At 38.9% G+C, this 27,429-nt stretch overlaps 1 protein-coding gene across 6 annotated transcripts in view; it reads left to right on the top strand.

Moving 5' to 3' along the window:
- Nucleotides 1-773: 773 nt before the first annotated feature.
- The window catches only part of EDA (ectodysplasin A), a 435,371-nt gene continuing 408,715 nt past the window's right edge, over nt 774-27,429 (top strand). For 3 of the 6 annotated variants that reach the window (XM_072818360.1, XM_072818359.1, XM_072818357.1), the window contains exon 1: nt 775-1,481. In XM_072818360.1, coding sequence (XP_072674461.1) covers nt 1,098-1,481 — 384 coding nt within the window. In that variant the 5' untranslated portion in view covers nt 775-1,097. Of the gene's footprint in view, nt 1,482-27,429 lie in introns of all 6 variants that reach the window. The other 3 variants (XR_012026765.1, XM_072818356.1, XM_072818358.1) reach the window with 3 other exon arrangements.

Below are 27,429 nucleotides of genomic sequence, written 5' to 3'. Positions count from 1 at the left end.
GCCCTCAATATCCCCATTTATTCATTGAAGGCACATATTCTCTGCTGAAAACTGGTTGCAGAGGCAGGCGAGAAACTCCTCTGGCTGTGGATTATCTCATACAGCACTTTCTGCATTGTAAAGGGACCCACACATATTTGTTGAATTAATTAATAGATCAAGAAATCTCAGGAGACTGTTTGAACCTGCATGGGGCAACATCACCTCAGCTCCACCTGGCTTACCTGCACTTTTCGGCCACTTAGATTGAGGCTCGAGACTCACTCCAGGAGTGGGGCTGCCTCATTTCCACCCCAATCTCACTCCCTTTGGCTCCCAGGCTCCTGGGTTTCCTTTTTCCTTTGGCGCGCCACAGGATTGCAAACACTGCAGGCATGGTTTCATTCCAAACCAAGAACTGTTTTAATTAGTTTAACGTCTGTTAAACGCTTTGAAGATTGAAAGCAACAGATAAGTGCTGGATGATGTTATTAACAACTGCAGTTAATTGCAAACATTTCTATTAATTCTAGGTTCTGCCTCCTTTTCTTTGCTCCACTTTCTTTCCAAGGTTCCCAAATTCTCGGCCTCCCCCTTCTTCCCTCCTCCTGCCGGTTTGGACGGTAGGGGGTTAAATTGGGGCGGAGTCCAGGCATGAACGACAGCGGCGGTCACCAACTGGAACAGGCGCAAGCGGGAAGAACTGGGTGGGGCAGTCAGGCAGAGGCGAACCCCCACGCCCCCAGGCCCCGCCCAGTGGCTGGAGGCCCAGGGTGGAATGGCAGGGGGCGGAGCGCCAAGGGCTGGCCGGCCGGTGGTTGGGCGTTCGGGCAGCCGCCCGGGGGATGGGGCGGGGTCGGCTTGGGCCACCTCCTTCATTCTCCCCTCAGGCCGAGCCGCCCCTCTCCCCCGTGCCTCCTCCTCCCTTTCCCACCCCTCAGAGTGGAGCTGCACATGCGGCAGCTCCCTGCTCCGTTCCGCCCAGCCTCCGTTGCTTTGGAACGGGTCCCTGCAGCCCCTAACCGATGGCAGGGCAGTAGCTGCCTGTCAGGGGTCCTGAACGGCTGAGGCAGACGCGGCGGCTCCAGGGCCTCAGAGAGTGGGTGTCTCCGGAGGCCATGGGCTACCCAGAGGTAGAGCGCCGGGAACCTCTGCCCACAGCAGCGCCGCGGGAGCGGGGGAGCCAGGGCTGCGGCTGTCGCGGGGCCCCTGCCCAGGCGGGTGAAGGGAACAGCTGCCGACTCTTCCTGGGTTTCTTTGGCCTCTCGCTGGCCCTCCACCTGCTGACGTTGTGCTGCTACCTAGAGTTGCGCTCCGAGTTGCGGCGGGAACGGGGAGCCGAGTCCCGCCTTGGCCCCGGCACCCCTGGCACCCTGAACAGCCCCGGTGGCCTCGACCCTGACGGTCCCATCACTCGCGACTCCGGGCAGCCATCACCTCAGCAGCAGCCGCTGGAAGCAGAAGAAACCGCACTCCCCCCACACTCCCGGGACGGGCACCAGGTGAGTCACCTAGTAGGGGCGGTGGCGGTGGCGGCGGCGGAGGCCCCCTTCCCTTGTGGGCAGGGCGGGAGCCCTCCCCCACAGGGCCCTGGGGAGGACTCTGCCACCTCCAGCCAAGTTGCAGGGCCGGACCGGGGAGGAGGCAGGCGAGCCGGGGAGAGGTTGCCCCGGGGCAGGTTGCCCTCGGTCCTGGTCTAGTTCCCCCAGACTCTCTCAGGACCCCTGGACTTGGGAACCCTGGCAGGCGCCCGCCGCCCCCGGCTACCAGCTGCCTTGGGGAAAGTTGGCGGCTCTCCCGGCCGCGGAGGTGCGGACGCTGCCCCTCCGGAGGACTAACGGCAGCAGCTTAGCCCTTCTACTCCTGGTGAGATTCTCTGCCCGCGGTGCTTGTTTTTTCGTGTCCAGAGCTGATGCCAGCACAAGCAGGCTCTCCTTTGGAGTTGGAGCGGTAAACGGCTGTAGTAACTGCTCCACAGTTGAAACAACTTTTAATCGTATATTTAGCGCGGGTCCTTGTACGCTGACCACAACGTGGGCTTGGTCACACTTACCTGCAATTTGAGACTGATTGTCCTCAGTGTTCTAGTGAGGATCAGCGCCCCGGTGGAATTCTGGTAGAAGTATGCCGTCTTGCTAGACAACTTTTGAACAGCAATTTAAAAAATCTATGAAAATAAAACTCACCCTTTGCATGCCGGTTCTGACTCTTGGGGGTGGGGGTGTGAATAGGGTAAGTGTGAAGTCTCTTCACTACTGCTAGTTCCAGAAAAAGAATCCACTGATGGTATAATGAATTACTCAAGAGTAATCTTTCAAGAGCAGTTTTTGTTTTGTTTTGCAGTCTTTATAGTTGGCAAACTATTAGCTTTGGTGATTGTCTTCCACTTTTTCAGCTCTTTATTCAACTAACTTTAGTGCACTTAAAATACGTATTCTCTTAACTGCCCTATTTTGTCGTGAAATTTAAAAGAGGCAAGTGTAAGAGAATCTTTTTGAGGTGGTTAGAGAATAATAGTGAATTTGTTCCTTTTGGGGAAGAGGGCAAGTTGTGCCAATAAGTTTCTTGAAATGAGGGACCCCGGATTTCTATATTTACTACCACATTCAGAGTCATTGTCATACTCTGTAAACATCATTTCTGCTCTTTGACTACCCATCCAAAGCTGGCATCACATTCATGACGAAACTGTAATGTTGGGACTGACATATATTCTACATTGTGCATTGTAAAATTACCCTGAGCCTAAAAATGTCTTGCTAGCACACTCCAACATACTTATATAACAGCTTATCAAAGAAGAGAATCAGTAGACATGCTTCTCATACTTGAAACTTTAAACACTGTAGCTAAATGATAATTAACTAGGATTCTGGCTCCCTTTATCTATCCACCCCCACCCCCACAGTGCCCAGTAGAAATACTTAACAGCTGAACATTGATATTCTGTGAAAAGATGAAGTAATTGAACTTCCTTAGTCAAATGGTAGCCAACCCTTTTCAGTATTTAGGATGGACAGACCTATGTTTATAGACTAAGGATTATAGCAGGACAGCTGCACTCTTCTGTGGTGGTATGGGGCTCTCACTGGTCTACAGTGGCATTTAGTTGCCTATTGTTTGCATGGCACTTCAAATAGTTCTGTCTAGATTTACATACAGCTCCTCATTTTCTGTCCTTTACTTCTGTTTTAATCTTTTTTGAGCAGTCACGACAAGCAAACTGGCTCTTTAGATTTGCTGGCATCAATTGGAGTCAGACACTTTTACAATTGTAAGGGGCCATATGAGTCCATTTTGTTTGATCTCCTTGGATAGCACATAGGTCCTGAGGGAGGGGAATGATTTATCCAAGGTCATTTACAGCTATGGTCAAGGGTAGATAGGAAGTTGGCCTCTTGACTCCCAGTTCAAGAAAGTTCATTTGTTCCCCTATAGCAGGCAACTCCTGGAACTTTTGGGAGAAAGTGGGATGGAGCTCCGTAGTACAATTCTTACAATGTACAGGGCTCAGGTTTGCGTCAATTTCTTTTATTCTACCTGTATTTTGGCCAGACTAAGTTTAACATGTATCTTTACTCTTCCTCACTGTTACTTTCAGGAGAATTGAAGTACACTTTCAAGGAATTTTAGCCCAGATTCAAATTATGTTTCTCTTGAGAATATTAGTTTTACTATACCCACTCTCCCCACCCCCAAAAGTTTGGCTATTAGACTTAAATTGATATGGCTAGATCTTGGGTAAAATTTCTAGTGCCCTGGTGCACCCTCTGCTGGCTTTGCAGGGACATTTAATTGCAGTATCTGCTGACAGTCAAGATTCGAAGTTGTGCTGACAGATTCTGATTCATAAACAAGGAAGTAAACAGCCTTGTGGGATTTGGCCACGTAGGTCATATTTTTATATTTTAGTTTTTCAACACAAACAGCTGCAGTTACAGCAACTCTTAGATGGAGAGGAAGAAAGATAAAAATATACACCCTTCAGTGGGCAGAATATTCAGGTTTCTCACCAGTTTGTTTGCAAGGAATAAAGACAAACTGGTGAGAATAAATTGCAGAAAGATCTCATGAGACCAAGTGGGCAAAGCAGAGTCAGTTCATTATATAAGGCTATACAAACCTATCCGTGTTTATGAGATGATGGGCTCAGTTACAACTCAAGAAAGGGATCTAGAGATCACTGAAGAGTGTCACTTGTATCCCTCAATTTAAAAACATTTAAAACAAGGTACAGAAAGAAATTAGGGCAGTCAGGATACATAGCAGAAAGATCAGCAAAGTTCTCCAGGGGAATTGTTAGAAAAGCCTCCCCAGTAGGGACGTTGTTAATGATAAAAAGTGAGAGGGTCACCTCAGATCTTTTGGAATCATAACTGTCTCCTTCAGCTGGAGTAGCCAAGGAGTACCTGTAGATTAATCTGGCAACTCGTTAGAGATGATACGAAGATCATCAACTTCTGATTTGGACAGTACACAATTTGATTGTTAAAGTAAAAAATAAAAGTCACTGTTGATCATTCTATAAAGAAATTAGCCCAGTTGTGTTTATGGTCCTCAAAGCCAATAATATGGTAGACATCAGCAGGATGGATGTTGAAAATAATGACAAAACAAAACCCTTATCTTTTCCACGTAAAAGACCAAGAGTAGATTTGCATCCATAATCATATAGAAAATTCTGGTTGCTGCTCCTCAAGAAAAACCTAACAGCTGATAAAAGCCCTTAGAAACCCAATTAAATTGATCAAAAGTATAGAGAGATTTTCTAGTTTTTTTCCCCTGTCTGGAGAGAGAGAGAGGTTAAAGGAAGGATATGATCAAAGTCTACAAAACCATGAGAGAGATGAATAAGGTTAATATATTAGTATAATTTAACAATTTAGCTCAATAAATAGCCTGACTCAGCCCGACACTATGTTAGGTATTAGATATCTTTTAATGCTTAAAAGATTCTTTTGGAAGAGAGGCAAGTAAAGGTAGTATCTCATTCAAATGATTGCCTAAGAGATAATCTAAATTGGAATTCTAAGATTTAGGAAGAGTTTAGGAAAATAGAAATGGGTAGATTAATGAGAATTTATTTGAGACTGTTGGGGATATTTGGAAAATGTTCCTAATTATTTGAGGTGATGACCTAGAAATCAACTTTTTTTTCACAAAACATCTCTTGGTTTAAACTATAGATAGAACATTAGTATATACTGATTTTACATTGCTTGTTAAGGCTGGTTGATCAAGAAAATGACTAGGAGTCATTAAATCAATAATTTTTTTTTTAGAGGAATGGGATCCAGATGAAACAGCCTTCTATAGGGTTTAAATCTAGTGTTTTCAGTTTGACATTGAAGGCTTTTGATCGACTGGCTCCATTATACCTATCGCATTTTCTCTCTCACTAATTCTACTCCTGCAACGCACCCACCATATCCTGTCTTGGGATCATTCTATAGTTATTATTGCTGTTTTTCGTTTAATAACTCTTGTGTCTTTATATAGAACTCCTCAGAAATCTGCCTTCTTTTTTTTTTTGTCTTGTTCCACAGTACTAATTCAATGCTAGTTATAGTAAGGGACTTAAATACAAGCCTGCTTTCCTTAAGTCTTGCTAAGCCTGTGTCAGCTATGCTTAGGTGAGTAAATTGTTCCACTAGCAACGTTTCACTGGTTTCTAGAGTTATTAGAAAGTGAAATAGAGAGGAGCCCTAACCACATTACCTTTAAAATGATGTAAAAAAGCTTTCTGTAATACATAATTTGATGTTTTGTTTTATTTTGTATCTAAGTCTCATCTCGTTCTCAGATTTTGTGAAAAAATAATCTATAATTTATCTGTAAATACCTTACAGGGAAGATCTCTTTATAATAGAGAAGCCATTAAATACCCAAGAACATTACCAAGAAAACCGTTTGCCTTGCTTGTTAGGGTGGCCCTCATAGAGGACCGACTTTATATCTGTTGTACTTAGTTGTTCATCCTCCCCCCTCACTTTTCTTTTTTTTTTTTTTTTTAAATTTTTATTTATTCATGATAGTTACAGAGAGAGAGAGAGGCAGAGACACAGGCAGAGGGAGAAGCAGGCTCCATGCACCGGGAGCCCGATGTGGGATTCGATCCCGGGTCTCCAGGATCACGCCCTGGGCCAAAGGCAGGCGCCAAGCCGCTGCGCCACCCAGGGATCCCCCCCCCTCACTTTTCTATTGAAGTATTGCATACATACAGAAGAGGTGACAAATCTTTTTTTTTTTTTGGTGACAAATCTTAATTGTGCAATTTGATGAATTATTACACAGTGAACACACTAATGTTACCAGAACCCAGGTCAAGAAGTAGAACTAGCCAGGTGCCTGGGTGGCTCAGGTCATGATCTCCAAGTCCTGGGATGGAGTCCCATGTCAGGCTCCAGGTTCAGTGGGGAGTCTGCTTCTCCCTCTCCCTCTGCCTCTCCCCCTGCTCATGCGCACTCTTTCTCTGTATCTCTCTGTCTCAAATGAATAAATACAATATTTTTTAGAATTTAAAGAAGGAAATAGAACTAGCATCTCATAATCCCCACATTATGCTCCATTCTTATCACTGTACCTTCTCCCTCCAAAGTTAATAATTATCTTGACTTTTAACATCATAGGTTAGTTCTACCTATTTTGAAACTGATATAAATTAGTGTATATTTTGTAGGGGGTCTGGTTGTTTTTCTCAACACTGTGTTTGTGATATCCATCATGTTGCATGAAGCTATAGTGTTTTATTTTTATTTTTGTATATTATTCCCTTGTTTGAATATACTACAGTTTATTCATTTTATTGATAATGACTATTTGGATTGTTTCTTGTTTGGGTTATAATAAATAATGCTATGAATATTATGCATATCTTTTGCTTATATGTATTTGAATTTTTTTAAAGATTTTATTTATTCATGAGAGACAGAGAGAGAGAGAGAGAGAGAGAGAGGGGCAGAGACATAGGCAGAGGGAGAAGCAGGCTCCATGCAGAGAGCCTGATGTGAGACTCTATCCTAGAACTCCGGGATCACACCCTGAGTCGAAGGCGGACATTCAACTGCAAAGCCACCCAGGTGTCCCTGTATTTGAATTTCTGTTGGGTATATACCTAGGATTAGAATTTTTGGGTTGTAGGGAATGCATAGTTTCAAATTTATTGATAATGATAGTTTTTCTAAGTGATTATACCAATTTACATTCTACCAGCAGTATATGAGAATTCAAGTTGTTCCACATTCTTGTTAATACTTGTTATTATCATTCTTTTAAATTATAGCAAATCTAGTGGGTGGGCTTGTAATACTATCTCATTGTAATTTTAATTGACATTTCTCAGAAGACTAATGAAGTTGTACTTTTACACATGTTTATTTATTTGGATAGCTTCTTCTATGAAGTACCTATACAAGTATTTTGCTCATTTAAAAAAATTGAGTTATTGTCTTTCTCCTATAGGTTTGTAGGAATTCTTTATATACTCTGGCTATGAACCATTTTTTGTACTTTTTATGTTGTAAACCCTTCCCAAATCTCTTTTTAGTATTCTTTGAGGAACAGACCTTTTAAATTTTAATGTATCTAGTTTTTCAGTATTTTCCTTTATGACTAGTGTTTTTTTATGTTTCATTTAAGAAGTATTTTCCTATCTTGAGATCATGTAGATATTCTTCCATGCTTTCTTCTAGAAGCTTTATGTTTTTGGCATTCACATTTAGATCTACAGTCCATCTAGAATTGATTTATGTGTATGGTGAGATATTAGGGGCCAAGCTTTATCTTCTATGTATAGACACTCAACTGATCCAGGCCATTTATTATAAGGAATGTCTTTTTTCTTCACTTCTTTAGTGTCACCTTTGTCATAAATTGTCTGCATATGTGTGAGATTGTTTCTGAACTGTTTGTTCTGTTCTATTAGTCTATTTGTCATTGTAACAATACCATAGCCTTAATTACTGGACTTTTTAATAAGCTCTTGATATCTGGTAAAGCAAGTCCTTCCACCTTGTTTCTCTTCTTTAAAAGTATCTTGGATGTTCTTGGCCCTTGGCATTTCTCTATGTATTTTAGAACCAGCTCGTCATATTTCACAAAAAGAATAATTTTAAAGGGAGTGATGTCAGCAGGATAGATTAGGAAGTCCTGAACCCTCCTCCTTTCCCCCCAACACACTCATTTAGCAATGATTCAAGGAAAAATTCCCTTTGTGAGAAATTAAGGGACTAATTCAAAGAATTCTATAACTGGGGTGAACATGAAACCAGACTCACTGATGCTAGCAGGGAGATTTGGGACACCCTATCACCGGCTCAGCACCATATGATAAGAGACCTTCTAGCATCCAACTTCTTCCAGAGGGGGCAAGGGGTTGGTTCACATGTCTAGCACTCCCAAGTTTTCAGAGGACCTACTTCTGTTTTGCCAGTCTTGAAACTCTGAGAGGCCTGCCTAGGAGAAAACAGAAACAGTGTCTTGGGCTGGTAGATATCCTAGATCATCCCTCCTGCTGAGCACAGAGCAAGAACAAAAAAATCCCAGCTGTCATTATTTCCTTGGGGAAGAAACGTTTATCTGTGCATCTGGTGCTCCAGGGCTGCCCAAAGCACTGGCATCTGACTTGTCAGTCTAGAAGTGGATGGATTTGACACAGTTTAGTTTCAGGGGAGAACAGAAATGATGGCTAGGACTGATAGATGCCATAGATCCTCTCACCCTGCTCATCACAGAGTGGGTAGATGAAACATTTCAGCTTTGAGCTTATTCCTGGAGATGGAAGAATTGATCTGTGGATTCAGTGCCACAACTTCTCCAGGGCTGCGCAAAGAACTGGCATCTGTATTGCCAGTCTTGGATCTCTGATGGGTCAGGCATAGTCCATTCTCTCTGGAGGAGAATGGAGATGGCAGTTTGGATTGGTAAATGCATAGCCACTCTACTCTACACAGAGTACATAGAAAAAAGCCACAGTCATTTGCTTATCTTTAGGGAGGGAGAGAATTGATAGAAGCCCCCAGAATTGCTGATTGGTGAAGGTCTTATATACAAGACCAATCCATGGAGCTTGGAAGAGGTGCTTTTTTGTGTGTAATGTATAGACACCAACACAGTCAAATGAAAATGAAAAATCAGCAAAGATGTTCCACACAAAGGAATACATTATATGTCCAGATACCCTAAAGAAACAGATCTGAGATTTGACAGAAAATTAAAAATGACTTATAAAGATGCTCACCAAGATCAAGAGAACAGTGCATAAATAGAGAATTCTAACAAAAGAGACTGAAAATAGAACCAAATAAAAATCATGGAGCTAAAGAACCCAGTAGTAAAACTGAAGAAATCATGAGCAGGATTCAGCAGCAGATTAGGTAGAGCAGAAGGATCAGTGGACTAAAATTGGTCTTTGGAAATAATTCAGTCAGTGGAAAAAGAAAAAGAAAAATAGTGAGAAAGCTTAAGGGACTTCTGGTATACCATCAAGCAGATCATTATAGATATTGGGGAGTCCCAGAAGGAGAAGAGAGAGAGAAAAGACCAGAAAGTTTATTCAAAGACATAATGGCTGAAAACTTTCCAAATCTGGGGAAGGAAATGAACAACAAAATTCAAGAAGCCCAGAGATTACTAAATAAATAAACCCAGAGAAGCCCACACCAAGACACATTATACTCAAATTGTAAAAAATCAATAATATAATTTTGGAAGCATCATCAAAAGAAAACCTATTTATCATATACAAGGGAACTCCCCACTAAAACTGTCAGTAACATTTAAGCAGAAATCTTTCAGGCCAGAAGGAAGTGGGATAATATATTCAAAGTGCTGAAGGGAAAAAAACTGCCAACCAAGAAGACAATACCTGTCAAAACCATTCTTAAAAATAAGAAGAGATTCAGACATTCATAGAAAGATTAAAAGCTGAGGAAAGTCATCATCACTAGACCTGACTTAAATGCTTCGGGAAATGTATTGCTTTGAAATGAAAGGATACTAAAGAGCTATGTGATAGCATAAGAAAGTATGAAACTTATTGGTAAAACTGAATATATAGACACCTATAGAATACTGTATTATGGTAATGGTAGAAGATAAGTCACTTTTATTTCTAGGGTAAAGGTTAAATGGCAAAAATATTAAAAATAACTGTTAAAAAATACACTATGAAAAAACTATGGATGTAAAATGTGACAAAAATAATTGTGTATGGAAAATAAGAGTTTTTAAAAGATTTTTAAATTATTTATTCATGAGAGACACACACAGAGAGAGAGAGAGGCAGAGACACAGGCAGAGGGAGGAGGCCCCATTCAGGGAGCCTGATGTGGGACTTGATCCCGGGATTCCAGGATCACGCCCTGGACCAAAGGCAGGCGCTAAACCACTGAGCCACCCAGGGATCCCCGAAAATAAGAGTTTTTATATGCAATTGAACTTAAGTTATCAGCTTAAAATAGACTTAGAAATTAAAAGATATCAACACAAAAACAAAATACAAAGGAAGACAGCAAGAGAGGAAATAAAGACAAAAGATTCTCAAGACTAACAGAAAACTGACAAAATGGCAATGGTAAACTCTTCCCTATCAATAATTATTTCAAACATAAATATACAAAACTCCTCCAATCAAAGTTATATAGTGGCCAAAAGGATAAAACCAAGACCCAGTCATGTTTTCTACAAAAACTCGCTTTAGATTCAAAGACACAGATAGACTCAATAAAATATAAAAATCATATGGTATTTGTCTTTTTCTGACTTTCTTCACTTAGTGTAATACTTTTTACCTCCATCCTTGTCATTGCAAATGATTTCACTCATATGTGGAATTTAAGAAATGAAACAAAGGAAAAAAAAAAAGTAAACCAAGAAACAAACTCTTAATTATAGATAACAAACTGATGGTTACCAGAAGGGAGGTGGGTGTGGGTGGGTTAAATAGGTGATGAGGATTAAGGAATGCACTTGTGATGAGCACTGGGTGATGTATGAAATTGTTGAATCACTATATTGTATACCTTAAAGTAGTATTGCACTGTATATTAACTACCTGGAATTTAAATAAAAACTTAAAGAATAGAAAAAGTTCATGCAAATGATAAACAGAGCAGAATTGGCTATAATTACATAAAAAGAAAAACTTTAAGTCAAAAACTATCAGAAGAGACAAGGAAGGACATATATTTATATATTGATATTTATATAATGATAAAATAGTCCATTCAGTAGGATGATATAATAGTTATATATGCACCAACATCAGAAAACCTAAATATATAACATAAACATTGACAGAACCAAAGGGTGGAATAGACAGCAATACAAAAATAGTAGGAAACATCAATGCTTCAGTTTCAATAATGGGTAGAACATCTAGACAGAAGAACAATAAGGAAACAGAGGACTTCAACAATAGTATAGATCAATTGGACCTAACAAACATGCAGAACATTCTACCCAATAGCAGTATAATATACATTCTTCAAAGGCACACATATCTTTCACCAGAAAAGATAACCTGTTAGGTCACAAAACAAGCCTTAACAAATTTAAGAAGATTGAAATCATACCATGTATCTTTTATGAACAGATTAGAATGAAACTAGAAATCAGTAGCAGAAAAAAAAACTGGAATATTGACAAATACGTGGAAATTAAACAACACATAAACAACCATTGGGTCTAAGAAGAAATAAGAAATTCGAAAATACCTCACGAAAAACAAAAACAAAAACACAACCTACCTAAACTTATAGGATGCAGCAAAAGTAGTACTAAGAGGGAAGTTAATAGCAATACATGCCTACACTGAAAAAGAAATCTCAAAAAGATGACCATACCTTTAAGGAGTTAGAAAAAGAACAAAATCCAAAATTAAAAGAAAGAAGGAAATAAAGATTAGAGCAGAAATAAAATAGAAGATAGAAAAAAGAGTTTTTTCAAAAAGATAAAAGTGACAACCCCTAGCTGGACTAAATGCAAGAAAAAAGATGACTCAAAATCAGAAATGAAAGGAGACATTACAACTGATGGCACAGAAATAAAAAAGGATCATAAGAGACTACTATGAACAATTATATGTCAACAAACTGGTAATCTGGAAGAAATGATAAATTTCTAGAATAGAACCTACCAAGACTAAATCATGAATTAGAAAGTTTGAACATAACCTGTAACTAGTATGGAGATTGAATCAGTAATCAAAAAGGTCATAACAAAGAAAAGACCAGGACCAGATGGCTCCACTAGTGAATTCTACCAAATATTTAAAGAATACATAATACCAGATTTTCTCAAACTCCTCCAAAAAATTGAAGAGGAGGATACTTCCAAAATTATTTTATGAGATTAGCATTACCCTGATACTGAAGCAAGGCAAAGACAACAAAAGGAAAGAAAACTACAGGCCAATATCCCTGATGAATATGAGATGCAAAAATCTTCAGCAAAATACTAGCAAACTGAATCCAACAGCACATTAAAAGGATCGTACACCATGGCCAAATGGGATTTATTCCTGGGATGTGGGGATGATTCAACATATAAAAATCAATTAATGTGATACATTAATAGAATAAAAGATGCAAATTACATCTCAATAGATGCATAAAATCATTTGACAAAATTCAACACAATTTTATTGTAAAAACTCAACAAAATAGAAATAGAAGTAAAATACCTTAGCATAATTAATATATGAAAAGCCCACACTTAACATCATACTCAATGGTGAAAAACTAAAACCTTTTCCTTTTAGATCTGGAACGAGGCAAGGATGTTCACTCTCACCATTTCTGTTCAACATAGTACTAGGAATCCTAGCTAGAGCAATTAGGCCAGAAAAAAGCCATTCAATTAGGAAGAAGTAATATTGTCCTTGTTTGCAGATGTCATGAATAAACAAATTCAGTAAAGTTGCAGGTTACCAAATCAACATACAAAAATCAGTTGCATTTCTTTTTTTTTTTTTAATTTTTATTTATTTATGATAGTCACACAGAGAGAGAGAGAGAGGCAGAGACATAGGCAGAGGGAGAAGCAGGCTCCATGCACCAGGAGCCCGATGTGGGATTCGATCCCAGGTTTCCAGGATCGCGCCCTGGGCCAAAGGCAGGAACTAAACTGCTGAGCCACCCAGGGATCCCCTCAGTTGCATTTCTATAACTAAAAATGAACTATCTGAAAAGGAATAAAGAAAATAACCACAGTTACAATAGCACTCTGGAAAACAGTATGGAGGTTCCTCACAAAGTTAAAAATAGAGCTACTCTACAACCTAGCAATAGCACTACTGGGTATTTACCCCAAAGATACAAATGTAGTGATCTGAAGGAGCACCTGCAGCCCAATGTTTATAGTGACAGTGTCTACAATAGCCAAACTATGGAAAGAGGCCAGATGTCCATTAACAGATGAATGGATAAAGAAGGTGTGGTACACAACACACAGTGGAATACTGCACAACCATCAAAAATGAAATCTTGCATTTCCAATGATGTGGTTGGAACTAGAGGATATTATGCTAAGTGAAATAAGTCAGAGAAAGATAATTATATGATTTTACTCATATGTGCAATTTTTTTTCATATGTGCAATTTAAGAAACAAAACAAGATCATAGGGGTAGAGAGGAAAAAATAAGAGATCAGAAGGGAGATGAACCATAAGAGACTTGATCATAGGAAACTAAGAGTCCCTGGAGGGGAGAGGGTGGAGGAATTAAGGAGGGCATGTGATGTAATGAGCATTGGGTGGTATTATATAAGATTGATGAAGCACTGACCTCTACCTCTGAAACCAATAATATATTAGGTTAATTAATTGAATTTAAATAAAAAATTTAAAAATTACATAACTGAAGTAATAAGTGGAAAAATTCAGAAAAAAATGGGCTAAGGACTTGAATAGACATTTCTCCAATACATACATGAAAAATGTTCAATATCAATAATTATCTGGGAAATGCAAATCAAAACCACAATGAGGTATTACCTCACACCACCAGATAATAACCATGATTATCAAAAAGAATATAGGGGGGATCCCTGGGTGGCGCAGCGGTTTGGCGCCTGCCTTTGGCCCAGGGCACAATCCTGGAGACCTGGGATTGAATCCCACGTCGGGTTCCTGGTGCATGGAGCCTGCTTCTCCCTCTGCCTGTGTCTCTGCCTCTCTCTCTCTCTCTGTGTGACTATCATACATTAAAAAAAAAGAATATAGGGAAAAATCAGAACCTTTGTATGATGTTGGTGAGCATGTAAAGTGGAGCGGCCACTATAGAAAACAGAATGGAAGTTTCTTAAAAATAGAACTACTACATGATCCAAATTCTGGGTTTTTATCTGGAAGAATTGAAATCAGGATCTTGAAGAGATGTTTGTACTACCATGTTCATTGCAGCATTATTTACAATAGCCAAGATGTGGGAACAATCTATCCATCAATACATAAGTAGAGAAAGAAAATGTGTGTGTGTATGTATGTATGTACATATGTATATGATAGAATACAATTCAGCCTTTACAAAGAGGGAAAATCTGCAATATGTGACAACATGGATGAACCTTGAGTGAAATAAGCCAGTCACATAAAGACAAATACTGCATGATTCCACTTATATGAGGCTTAAGAAAATAGAATCATAGAATCAAGGAGTAGAATGATGCCTGTCTAGGGCTGGGGCTTGGTAGTGGTGGTAAATGTGGAGTTACTAACCAATGGGCATTAAGTTTCATTTAAGCAAAAGATGTTCTAGAGATCATCTGTACAACACTGTACCTATAATCAACAATGTTTGGTATGCTTAACATTTCATTAAGAGGGTAGATCTCGGGATCCCTGGGTGGCGCAGCGGTTTGGCGCCTGCCTTTGGCCCAGGGCGCGATCCTGGAGACCCGGGATCGAGTCCCACATCGGGCTCCTGGTGCATGGAGCCTGCTTCTCCCTCTCCCTCTGCCTATGTCTCTGCCTCTCTCTCTCTTTCTCTCTCTCTCTCTCTCTCTCTGTGACTATCATAAAAATAAAAAAAACAAAAACAAGAGGGTAGATCTCATATTATTATTTTTACTACAATAAAATAAAATTAAGGGAAAAAACCCTCCTGACATTTTAATTTTGATTGCATTAATCTAAAAATCGGTTTAGGGGGAACATATTTTTATAATATTGAGTCTTCAAATCCACAGAGATGCCACCTTTCAGGGCATCCCACATCCAGCGACTGACAATTAGGAAGTATAAAGGCTTGCCCCTCCCAGCTAAATCCAGAAAACTTTGAAGGACCATACCAGCTCCAGAGCTCCCTATGAGTTTGCCTAGGGCCTTTGGGGATTGCTTTTTTCTGTTCTCTTGCACATATGTTGAACCTCCCCAAAATTAGGAAATAAAAGTCCTGCATAGGGCAGCCCGGGTGGCTCAGCGGTTTAGCGCCGCCTTCAGCCCAGGGCCTGATCCCACAGACCTGGGATCGAGTCCCACGTCAGGCTCCCTGCACGGAGCCTGCTTCTCCCTCTGCCTGTGCCTCCGCCTCTCTCTCTGTGTCTCTATGAATGAATAAATAAATAAAAATCTTTAAAAATTAAAAAAAAAATAAAAGTCCTGCATAGTAATTTATGTCTTCCAGTCGTCTGCTTCACAGGAAAACCAACCTGGGACCATATTTATTTTATTTATTTATTCATGAGAGACAGAGAGAGGCAGAGGCACAGGCAGAGGGAGAAGCAAGCTCCATGCAAGGAACCCGATGTGAGACTCGCTACCGGGTCTCCAGGATCAGGCCCTGGGCTGAGGGCGGCGCTAAACTGCTGAGCCACCAGGGCTGCCCCATTGAGGGTCTTTGTATCTATATACATGACTGAGATTAGCATGTAATTTTCCTTTCATACAAGGTTTGGATAAGGTTACAATGTTCTTATAAAATTACTGAAAGTGTTTTTTAAAAAATTTTTTGTCTATAAGAGTTTATATAATATTAGTAATATTTCTCCCTTCAATGTTTGGTAGAATTGGTGAAACACCAGGGCCTGGAATTTTGGGGGGAAAGGAGAGATTTTAAACTCTAGATTTGATAACTTAATAGCTATAAGATTTTCAGATTTTGCTTTTACTTATGTCAGTTTAAATAAGTTTTATGTCCTAAGAATTTGTTTACTTCAGTAAAATTTTAAGTTTAGTCACATGAAGAGTTTCATGATATCCTATCTGTTTAATGGTGGTAAAATATATGTAACATAAAGTTTACCATTAAGCCATTTTTAAAAAAAGATTTTATGTATTTATTCATGAGAGAGAGAGAGAGAGAGAGAGAGAGAGAGGCAGAGATACAGGCAGAGGGAGAAGCAGGCTCCCTGCAAGGCGCCCGATGTGAGACTCAATCACGGATCCTGGGATCAGGCCCAGAGCTGAAAGCAGATGCTCAACTGCTGAGCCACCCAGGCATCCCCCATTATAGCCATTTTTAACTGTACATGTACATGAAGTACATTCACAACATTGTGTATCCATCACCACAATTTTCAGAACTCTTTCATCCTTCCAAACAGAGACTCTGTACACATTAAACAATAACTCCCTATTCCCCTTCTCCCAGTCCCTGGGAACCTCTATTCTACTTTTTTTTCCCCCTCTTCTAATTTGCATATTCTAGGTACCCCATATGAGTCAAATCATACAATATTTATTTCTTTGTTTTCAATAGTTATTTTATGTCTTATTTTACTTAGCATAAGGTTTTCAGGATTCATTGATGTCACATTTATCAGAATTTTACTCTATGGCTGAATAATATTTCTGTGTGTATATATACCATATTTTGTTTATCAATTCATTTGTGATGGACACGTGGGTTGTTTGTAATTTTTGGCTAATATGCATAATGTTTTGCTTTGAATGCTTTGAATATTGGTCTACAAGTTTCTTTTGCAGTCTCTGCTTTTTAATTCTTTTGTGTGGAATTGGCTGGATCTTATCTTAATTGTTTTAAGAACTGCCAAACTGTTTTCCACAGTGACAGTACCATTTTACATTATTTTCAGCAATCCACAAGAGTTCAAATTTCTCTACATTCTCACCAACACTTGTTATTTTCTATTTTTTAAAAATAACTATCCTAAAAAAATAAAATAACTATCTTAATGTGTATGAAATATTTTCTCGTATGGTTATTACTGCATATTAGTTTCAGGTGTAGGATTTAGTGATTGGCCCCTTCATACACCAGGTGCTCATCACAAGTGCATTCCTTAATCCACTCACCTATTTAACCCATCATCTCACCCATCTCCCTTCTAGTAACCATTATTCTCCATAGTTAAGGGTCTGTTTCTTGGTTTTCCTTTTTCCACTTCCTATGTTCATTTTTTTTTGTTTTTTAATTCCACAGATGAGTGAAATCATATGATATTTGTCTTTCTCTGACTTATTTCTCTTAGCATAATATTCTAGCTTTATGGACATCATTGTAAATGGCAAAATTTCATTCTTTTTAAATTTATGGCTGAGTAATATTCCATTGTATATTTTTTTTTTTTATTTTTATTTATGATAGGCACACAGTGAGAGAGAGAGAGGCAGAGACACAGGCAGAGGGAGAAGCAGGCTCCATGCACCGGGAGCCCAATGTGGGATTCGATCCCGGGTCTCCAGGATCGTGCCCTGGGCCAAAGGCAGGTGCCAAACTGCTGCGCCACCCAGGGATCCCTATTCCATTGTATATTATACCATCTCTTCTTTGTCCATTCATCAGTCAATGGACATCCAGACTCTTCCTTAATTTGGCTATTGTTGATAATGCTATTATAAATGTTCCGGTGCATGTATCCCTTTGAATTAGTATTTTTTTATTCTTTGGGTAAACACCTAGTAATACAGTTGCTGGATCATAGGGTAGTTCTTTTTAAAAGTATTTTATTTATTTATTCATGAGAGAGAGAGAGAGAGTCAGAGACACAGGCAGAGGGAGAAGCAGGCTCCATGCAGGGAGCCTGAAGTGGGACAATTTAAAACCCAGGTAATTTACATAGTTATAAAGTATGTGTATGCTTCTATCATTTTATGACATGAAAACTTTTGTAACCACCATTGCCATCAACATACAGAACTATTTTATCACCACAAAACTATCCCTTGTGCTACCCCTTATATTCACCTATCTTCTCCCCATCGTTTCGAACCCCTAGCAATGAATCTTTTCTCCATATCTACAATTTTGTCATTTTGAAAATAGTACATAAATGGAATCGTATAGTATGTAATATTTTGAGATTGCACTTTTTTCTCAGTAGAATGCCCTTGAGATTCACCCTACTTGTTACATTTGTTAACAGTTTATGTAGTATAGTGTGTTTAAATTATTGGCTTCTAATCTGTATGATCTGTAGTTTGGTCCCCTTTTCATTTCAATATTATTAGTGTGCACTCTTTTGGTTAGTCTTACCAGAGATTTATCAATTTTATTAGTTGATCTACACTATGGATTGTTTGTTTTCTATTTCATTAATTTCTGTTATCTTTTAAATTTTTGAATTTCTATTTTTTTGGCTTTATTTTGCTTAAAAAGATATATAGTTGAGAAATAAAATCTTTAAAAAATTTTTTAAATTAAAAAGAAAATAATGATTTCAGTATTTGAGTGAAAGAGCATACACAAGCAGAGGGGAAGGGCAGGGGGAGAAGAAGCAGAATCCCTGATGAGCAGTGATTTTTTTTTTCCCCGCCCCCCTCCCCCAATGTGAGGCTGGATCCAAGGATCCTGAGCTGAGATCATGACCTGAGCTGAAGGCACTTGCTTAATTGGCTGACCTACCCAGGTGCCCCAATCATTCTTTTTCTTCTTTATTTTTTAAGAGATTTTTATTTATTTGTCAGAGGGAGAGAGTGTACAAGCACAAGCAGGGGAATTGGCAGGCAGAGGGAGAAGCACGGTCCCCACTGGACAAGGATCTCCATGTGGGACTCGATCCCAGAAACCTGGGATCATGATCTGAATTGAATGCAGACATTTAACTGACTGAGCCACCCAGGCATCCCCGTTCTTCTTTTTAAAATGTGCATTTAAAAAATATTTTATTTATTTATTCATGAGAAACACAGAGGATAGGGAGAGAGGCAGAGCCACAGGCAGAGGGAGAAGCAGGCTCCATGCAGGGAGCCCCACGCGGGGCTCAATCCCTGGTCTTCAGGATCATGCCGTGGGCTGAAGGCGGCGCTAAACCGCTGAGCCACCGGGGCTGCCCATAAAATGTGCATTTTAGAGTACAAATTTCCTTCTTGCAGGTCACATAAATTTTAATATGGTATGATTTTATTCAATACAAAGAATATTTTCTATTTTTCATCATGGCTTCTTCTTTAGTCATTTTAAGTGTATGCATTAATTTTCAAACATAATTTTCTAGTTATCTTTTTGTTATTTTTAGCTTAATTCCACTGTGGATATTGAATATCTCTATATGATTTAAAGTATTTGTTATTAATGGTGACTTTATGGCCCAGCATGTAGTCAGTTTTTATAAATGCTCTGTGTACTTGAAAGAATATATATCCTATAGTGTAGTGCTATTTATTTACCAAACAGGTGAAATTGTATTCTTCAAATAATTTTTGCCCTCTCTGATTTTGTTTACTCTTCTATCAGTTGCTGAGATATTTGTGGGAAAAATCTCTCATGATAACCATGTATTTATCCCTCTCTTTTTTTAGTTCTGATAATTTTTGATTCACATATTTTGAGATTATGTTATTAGGTGAATAAAATTTAGAACTGTTATATCATCCCTTTGAATGCAACCATTTATTATGAAATAGCCCTCTTTTTTTTTTTTTTTTTTTTTTATGATAGTCACAGAGAGAGAGAGAGAGGCAGAGACATAGGTAGAGGGAGAAGCAGGCTCTATGCACCGGGAGCCCGACGTGGGATTCGATCCCGGGTCTCCAGGATCGCGCCCTGGGCCAAAGGCAGGCACCAAACCGCTGCGCCACCCAGGGATCCCGAAATAGCCCTCTTTACAGTAATGCTTTTTACCTTAATGTCTATATGGTTTGATGTTAATATTGCTACTTTATTTGGACACCTTTTGCATGATATAATCTTCCATCTTTTAAAGTTTTAACCTTTCTATATGTTTTAAATATATCTCTCATACAAAGACATAGTTTTCTTTTTAAATTTAGTCTATGCAATTGGCACATTTAATCAGTTTTAAATTAATTCTATATTTGGATCTAAATATGCCATCATATTATTTGTATTCTATTTTTACCCTTTATTCATCATTTCTTCCTTTCTTCCCAAGTTTCAGTTTGGGATAATTTCCTTCTACTCTAATAACACTCTTTAACATTCACTTTAGTGTATATCTGCTGCTGATAATTTTTTTCAGTTTCTGTTTGTCTGAAAATACGTTTTTTTTTTTGTATTTTCACTTTTGTCATTTCACATTTAAAGTGAATGTGATTCACTTTAAAATTTATTTATTTTTAAAGTTTTATTTATTTTTAAAGATTTATTTATTTTTAGAGAGTGAGTACGTGAGTGGGGGGGTAGGGGGAGTGGGCAGAGGCAGAGGGGAGAGAGAGAGAAACGGACTCCACACTGAGAACAGAGCCTGATGTGGGACTTGATCTCATGATCCTGAGATCCGTAATCAAGAGTCAGACACTCAACTTAGTGAGCCACCCAAGCTCCCCTCACCTTTATTTTTGAAGTACATTTTTTACTGGATATAGAATTATAGCTTAGTTATTTTTCTTTCAAAATTTTGAAGATATATCAATGATGAAAGCTCTCCATTATTTCTGTTGGGAAATCAGCTGAAATTTTTATATTTGTTTTTTTGACTTACTGATTTTGAGGTTCTCTTTAATCTTTGTATTTTATTTGGTTTGGGCTTTTAAAATTTTTATTTTAATTCCAGTTAGGTAACATACAATGTTATATTAGTTTCCGGTGTACAATATAATGGTTTCACAAATTCATATAATACCCAGTGCTCATTGCTACTATGCACTACAGTGTACTCCTTAATCCCCATCACCTATTTAACCCATTCCCCCCACCATCATCCCCTGGTAACTCTCAGTTTCTTCTTGTTTGTTTTGGTTCTTAAATTCCACATATGAGTGAAATCATAAGGTATTTGTCTTTCTTTGACTGACTTGTGTCATTGCGGATGGCAAGATTTCATTCTTCTTTGTGGCTGAATAAGGTTCCATTACATATGTACTATATACATACTTTATATATACATATATATATACATATACAGTTATATACATATATTCCATTATAAACATATTTACAGAAACATATCACTTCTCCTTTATCCATTCATCAATCGGTGGACACTTGGGGATGCTTCCATAATTTGCTATTGTAAATAATGGTGTGATAAATATAGCGATGCATGTATCCCTTTGAATTATTGGATTTTTATTCTTTGGTTAAATACCAAGTAGTGTGTTTGCTGGATTGTAGGGTAGTTCTACTTTTAAGTTATTGAGGAACCTCTATAATGTTTTCCAGAGTGGCTACACCAGTTTGCATTCCCACCAACAGTGCATGAGTGTTCCTATTTCTCTACATCCTCACTAACACCTCTTGTTTCTTGTGTTGTTGATTTTAGCCATTCTAATAGGTGTGAGGTGATACCTCATTGTAGTTTTTATTTGCATTACCCTGATGGTAAGTAATGATGAACAGTTTTTCATTTCTCTATTGGCCATCTGTATGTCTTCATTGGAAAGATGTTTGTTCATGTCTTCTGCCCATTTTTTAATTGGATCATTGGGTTTTTTGGTGTTGAATTAAGTTCTTTGTATATTTTTGATACTATCTCTTCACCAGATATGTTATTTGCAGGTATCTTCTCCCATTCTGCAGGTTGCCTTTTAGTTTTGCTATTTGTTTTCTTCACTATGCAGGAGCTTTTTATTTTGATGTAGTCCCAATAGTTTATTTTTGCTTTTATTTCTCTTATCTCAGGAGACATATCTACAAAGGAGTTCCTATGGCCAACATCAAAGAAGTTACTATCTCTGTTTTCTTCTAGGATTTTCATGATTTCACTTCTCACGTTTAGGTCTTTAATCCATATTGATCCATCTATTTTTGTGTATGGTGTAAGAACGTGGTCCAGTTTCATTCTTTTGCATGTTGCTGTCCAGTTTTCCCAGCACTGTTTTTTTTAAAGATTTTATTTATTCTTGAGAGACCGAGAGATCCAGAGAGAGGCAGAGACACAGGCAGAGGGAGAAGCAGGCTCCATGCAGGGAGCCCGACATGGGACTCGATCCCGGGTCTCCAGGATCATGCCCTGGGCTGAAGGTGGCACCAAACTGCTGTGCCACCGGGGCTGCCTCTCAGCACTGTTTTTTGATGAGAATATTTTTTTCCCATTGGATATCATCTCCTACTTTGTCAAAGTTTAATTGACCATATAATTGTGAGTTTATTTCTGGGTTTTCTATTCTGTTCCATTGATTTATGTGTCTATTTTTGTGCCAGTACTATCCTATTTTGATTACTACTGCTTTGTGTTATAATTCAAAGTCTGGAATTGGATACCTCTACCTTTGCTTTGCTTTTTCAAAATTGCTTTGGCTATTCAGGGTCTTTGGTGGTTCCATAAAAAGTTTAGCATTGTTTGTTCTAGCTCTGTGAAAAATGCTGTTGGTATTTGACACAGATTACATTGAATGTGTAGATGGCTTTGGGTAGTATAGACATTTTTTTTTAAATTTTTATTTATGTATGATAGTCACAGAGAGAGAGAGAGAGGCAGAGACATAGGCAGAGGGAGAAGCAGGCTCCATGCACCGGGAGCCCGATATGGGATTCGATCCCGGGTCTCCAGGATCACGCCCTGGGCCAAAGGCAGGCGCCAAACCGCTGTGCCATCCAGGGATCCCAGTATAGACATTTTAATATTTGTTGTTCCAGTCCATGAACATGGAATGTCTTTCCACTTTGTGTCTTTTTCAATTTCTTTCATCAGTGTTTTATAGTTTTCAGAGTACAGGTCTTTTACCTCTTTCATTATATTTATTCCTAGGCATCTTATGGTTTATGGTGCAATTATAGATGGGATTGATCTCTCAATATCTCTTTTTGTTTCCTCATTATTGGCATATAGAAATGTAACAGATTTCTGTACATTGATTTCATATCCTATGACTTTACTGAATTCGTTTATGAGGTCTAGCAGGTTTTTTTTGGTGGAGTGTTTTAGGTTTTCTGTATATATTATCATGTCATCTGAAAATAGTGAAAGCTTTACTTCTTTCTTGCCAATTTGTCTTTTATTTTTGTTGTCTTACGGCTGTGACTAAGACTTCCAGTACTATGTTATAGAAAAGTGGTGAGAGTGGACATTTTTCTTTTGTTTCTGACTTTAGGGGAAAAGCTGTCAGCTCATCCCAAAGATTTTTGGATCCTTGCATTTTCACTTTCATTTGTTTTTATGTACCTTTTTTTTTTTTTGAGAGAGAGAGAGAGAGAGAGCAAGCGCTCATGAGTTGGGCGGGGAGGGGCAGATGGAGAGAGAAAGACAATCTTAAGCAGGCTCTATGCCCAACATGAACCCAACATGGGGCTTGATATTATGACCCTGAGATCATGACCTGAGCCAAAATCAAGAGTCCATCATTTAACCAGCTGAGCCCCCCAGGCGCCTCTCTATATGCTTTTTTTACTTCTTGTTTTATTTCCTGGTTAACCTATTCATTTTTTTAGTAGCATGTTATTTAACCTCCATTTATGTGTGGTCTTTTTTTTAATTTTTTTATTTTTATTTATGATAGTCACACACAGAGAGAGAGGCAAAGACACAGGCAGAGGGAGAAGCAGGCTCCACGCACCGGAGCCCGACGTGGGACTCGATCCCAGGTCTCCAGGATCGCGCCCTGGGCCAAAGGCAGGCGCCAAACCGCTGCGCCACCCAGGGATCCCCTTATGTGTGGTCTTTTCAGGATTTTTCTTGTTTGGTTTCCAGTATCAACATTGTGGTCAGAAGATATACATCTTCTTCAATTTGTTGAGGGTTGTTCTGTGACTTAATACGTGATTTATTCTGGAGACTGTTCCATGTGCACTTGAAAAGAATGTGTATTCTTCTTTTTTAGGATGGAATGTTATGAATATATCCGTTAAATCCATCTGGTCCAGTGTATCATTCAAAACCACTGTTTCCTTGTTAATTTTCTGTGTTGATGATCTGTTCATTGATGTCAGAGAGGTGTTAAAGTCCCCTATTATTTTTTTTTAATATTTTATTTCTTTATTCATGAGAGACAGAGAGGCAGAGGTAGAGGCAGAAGCAGGCTCCATGCAGGGAGCCTGATGTGGGATTCGATCCAGGGTCTCCAGGATCACGCCCTGTGCTGAAGGTGTTGCTAAACTGCTGAGCCACCCAGGCTGCTCAAGTCCCCTATTTTTATTATATTCTTATCATTTAGTTTCTTTATTTTTATCATCAACTGTTTTATGTATTTGAGTGTTCCTATGTTAGGTGCATAAATACCTACAATTGTCATATCTTCTTGTCTGGTTGTCTCCTTTATTATTATATAGTGCCCTTCTTTGATTCTTCTTTCAGTCTGTTTTAGAATCTACTGTCAGAAATAAATTTTGCGACCCTGGGTTTCTTTTGACATCCCTTTGTGTGATAGATATTTCTTTGTCCCCATACTTTCAATCTGCAGGTATCTTTAGGTCTAAAGTTAGTCTCTTGTTGGCAACATATAGATGTGTCTTCTTTTTCATTAATTCAATCACCCTATTTATTTTGATTGGAACATTTAGGTCATTTACATTTAAAGTAATTATTGACATGTATTTATTGGCATTTTTATTATTTATTTTGTTGTTTCTGAAGATTTTCTTTGGTCTTTTTCTCTTTCATGGTTTACCCATATTCTTTAGTGATATTTATGCATTTCTTTCTTTGTATTCTTTGCATATTAGTGTTTTTGGTATACGATTATCATTAGGTTTGTATATAAACTTTTATGCATATAGCAAGTTATATTAAGTTGATGGTTGTTTGAGTTTGAACCTATTCTTTCCCCCACATTGAGGTGTATGTTGTCACACTTAAATCCTTTATTCCTTTTTTTTTTTTTTTTTTTTTTACAGAAATAATCCTTTTTACTGCTTTTATGTTTCCTATTTTCATACTGTCACTTTTGGTCTCTCCTTGACACTCAGAGTCCCCTTTAATATTTAGTTTTTAAAATTTGATATTTCTTGCAGGTCCAGTTTAGTGGTCATGAACTCCTTTCATTTTTGTTTGTCTGGGAAACTTTATCTCTCCTTGTATTCTGAATACTAGCCTTGCTGGATATTCTTCCCTGCAGATTTTTCCCATTCAGTACTTTTATTTTTTTAAGATTTTATTTATTTGAGAGAGAGTGAGCACATGAGCAGGGATAGGGAAGAGAAACAGACTCCCTGCTAAGCAAGGAGCTGATGTGGAACTCAATCCTAGGATCCAGGGATCATGACCTGAGCCAAAGGCAGCTGCTTAATTGATTGAGCCACCCAGACTCCCCCTAATTGGATACTTTTAATATGTCATGCCACTCTCTTCTGGCTTCTAAAGTTTCTGCTGAAAAATCCCCTGCTAACCTTATAGGGTTTCCTGGTATGTTACTGTTGTCTTTGGTCTTGCTGCTTTAAAATTTTTTGCCTTATTGCTATGTTTTGCCAATTTAATTATAGTATGTCTTGGTGTGGATCTACTTTTATTGATTTTGATGGGGATTCTCTGTGCCTCTTGGTTCTGGATATGAGTTTTCTTGCCCATATTAGGAATGTTTTCACCTATTATTTTGTGAAATAAATTTGTCTCCTTTTCTCTATTTTCTCTTGGGACTCCTATAATATGAATGCTATTGCATTTGATGGAGTCACTAAATTCTCTGTTTTTGTTTTAAAGAATTATTTTTTTCTCTTTTGGTCAGCTTGAGTACTTTGCGTTACTTTGTCTTCTAGATCATTAATTTGTTCCTCTGCTTCTTCTAGCCTGCTTTTCATTCTGTCAAGTATGTTTCTAATTTTATTTATTGAGCTCTTGATCTCTCCTAAGTTAAGGATCTTATCTCTGTATTAAGGGTCTCAGTCATATGTTTCACTCTCAAGTGTAGTGGGTATCCTTATGATCATTACTTTAAGCTCTCTGTCAGGCATGTTACTTATATCTGTTTTCTTAGATCTCTTGCCATGGCCTTGTCTGTTCTTTAATTTGGGATAAATCATTCTGTCTTCTTATTTTGTCTAATGAAGAATGGGTTCTGTCCTGCCATTTAGTGTCCTCTCTTCCACAGGGCCTGGTGCTTCCAAGAGTTTGTCCTGTGTGTGCTGTGTGTGCTCTGCTCTTTTTTTCCTGGCTGCCTTATCCTTTAGGCCAGTTGTCTCAAGGCTCTCTTTCCTTGTTATGGGCAGTGTTTAGTACCTGGGCTGAATGTGGTACATTTTAAATAGGTGTGCTGTGGTCAGTTTTTGAAATGAGACCCATTGCTAGTGCCCCTGGAACCAAGGCTCTACAAAATTCCTGCATTAGGAGACTTGTTGTGGGGCAGCCCTGGTGGCGCAGCGGTTTGGCGCTGCCTGCAGCCTGTGGTGTGGTCCTGGAGACCTGGGATCGAGTCCTACATTGGGCTCCCTGCATGGAGCCTGCTTCTCCCTCTGCCTGTGTCTTTGCCTCTCTCTGTGTGTCTATGAATAAATAAATAAAATCTTAAAAAAAAAGAGAAAAAAAAGGAGACTTGTTGTGGGAAGAGGTTTGCGCCAATATTCTGGGGGTGGGGGCCTGCCACACTGGGGCTGAGGCAAGTGTGACTGGAATGGGCGATTCCACTAGAGCATGAAGAGTAGGGACTTGATGTCCATAAGTTAAGTAACAAGTGTCAGCACTGCACTGGTTCCTGCAGGTGGCCCTGTGCTTATGCTGAGGGGTGGGGTAATGAAATGACACCTGCCATTTCTCTCCATGAATGCTGGAACATACTGAGATGAGTAGATAACCTCCCTACTCTGTACCCCAGGCACTCTTCAGATCACCTTTTCCACCCTGTATGTCTGTGGGTCATTTGCCTGCTTTCTCTCCAAGAGTAGTATGATTGCCCTCCAGGCTCTATCACAGCCAAGCCTCCTGACTTAAAACTCCAGGCTCTGAGCCCTGCTGGTTGCAAGAACTCACAAAATTCACCCCTCTTACTTTCCCAGCCAATTGCTCTTGGGGTTTATTTTCCCCATGTGCTAGTCTGTGTCCTAGTCTGTTTCTCCCTTTTTCATGATTACAGCTCCCTCCCATCACAGTGGGCACTATCTGTTTGTCTGCTAAATGTAGAAATGTGTTTCCACACTTTTTACCCTTTTTTAAGATTTATTTATTTACTTGTTCCTGATAGAGAGAGAGAGGCAGAGACACAGGCTGAGGGAGAAGCAGGCTCT

Source organism: Canis lupus, chromosome X (assembly GCF_048164855.1).
Source record: "Canis lupus baileyi chromosome X, mCanLup2.hap1, whole genome shotgun sequence".
In the NCBI taxonomy this organism is placed as follows: Eukaryota; Metazoa; Chordata; class Mammalia; order Carnivora; family Canidae; genus Canis; species Canis lupus.
The sequence above is the reverse complement of the archived record's forward strand: the minus strand, read 5'-3'. Positions and strand labels throughout refer to the sequence as shown.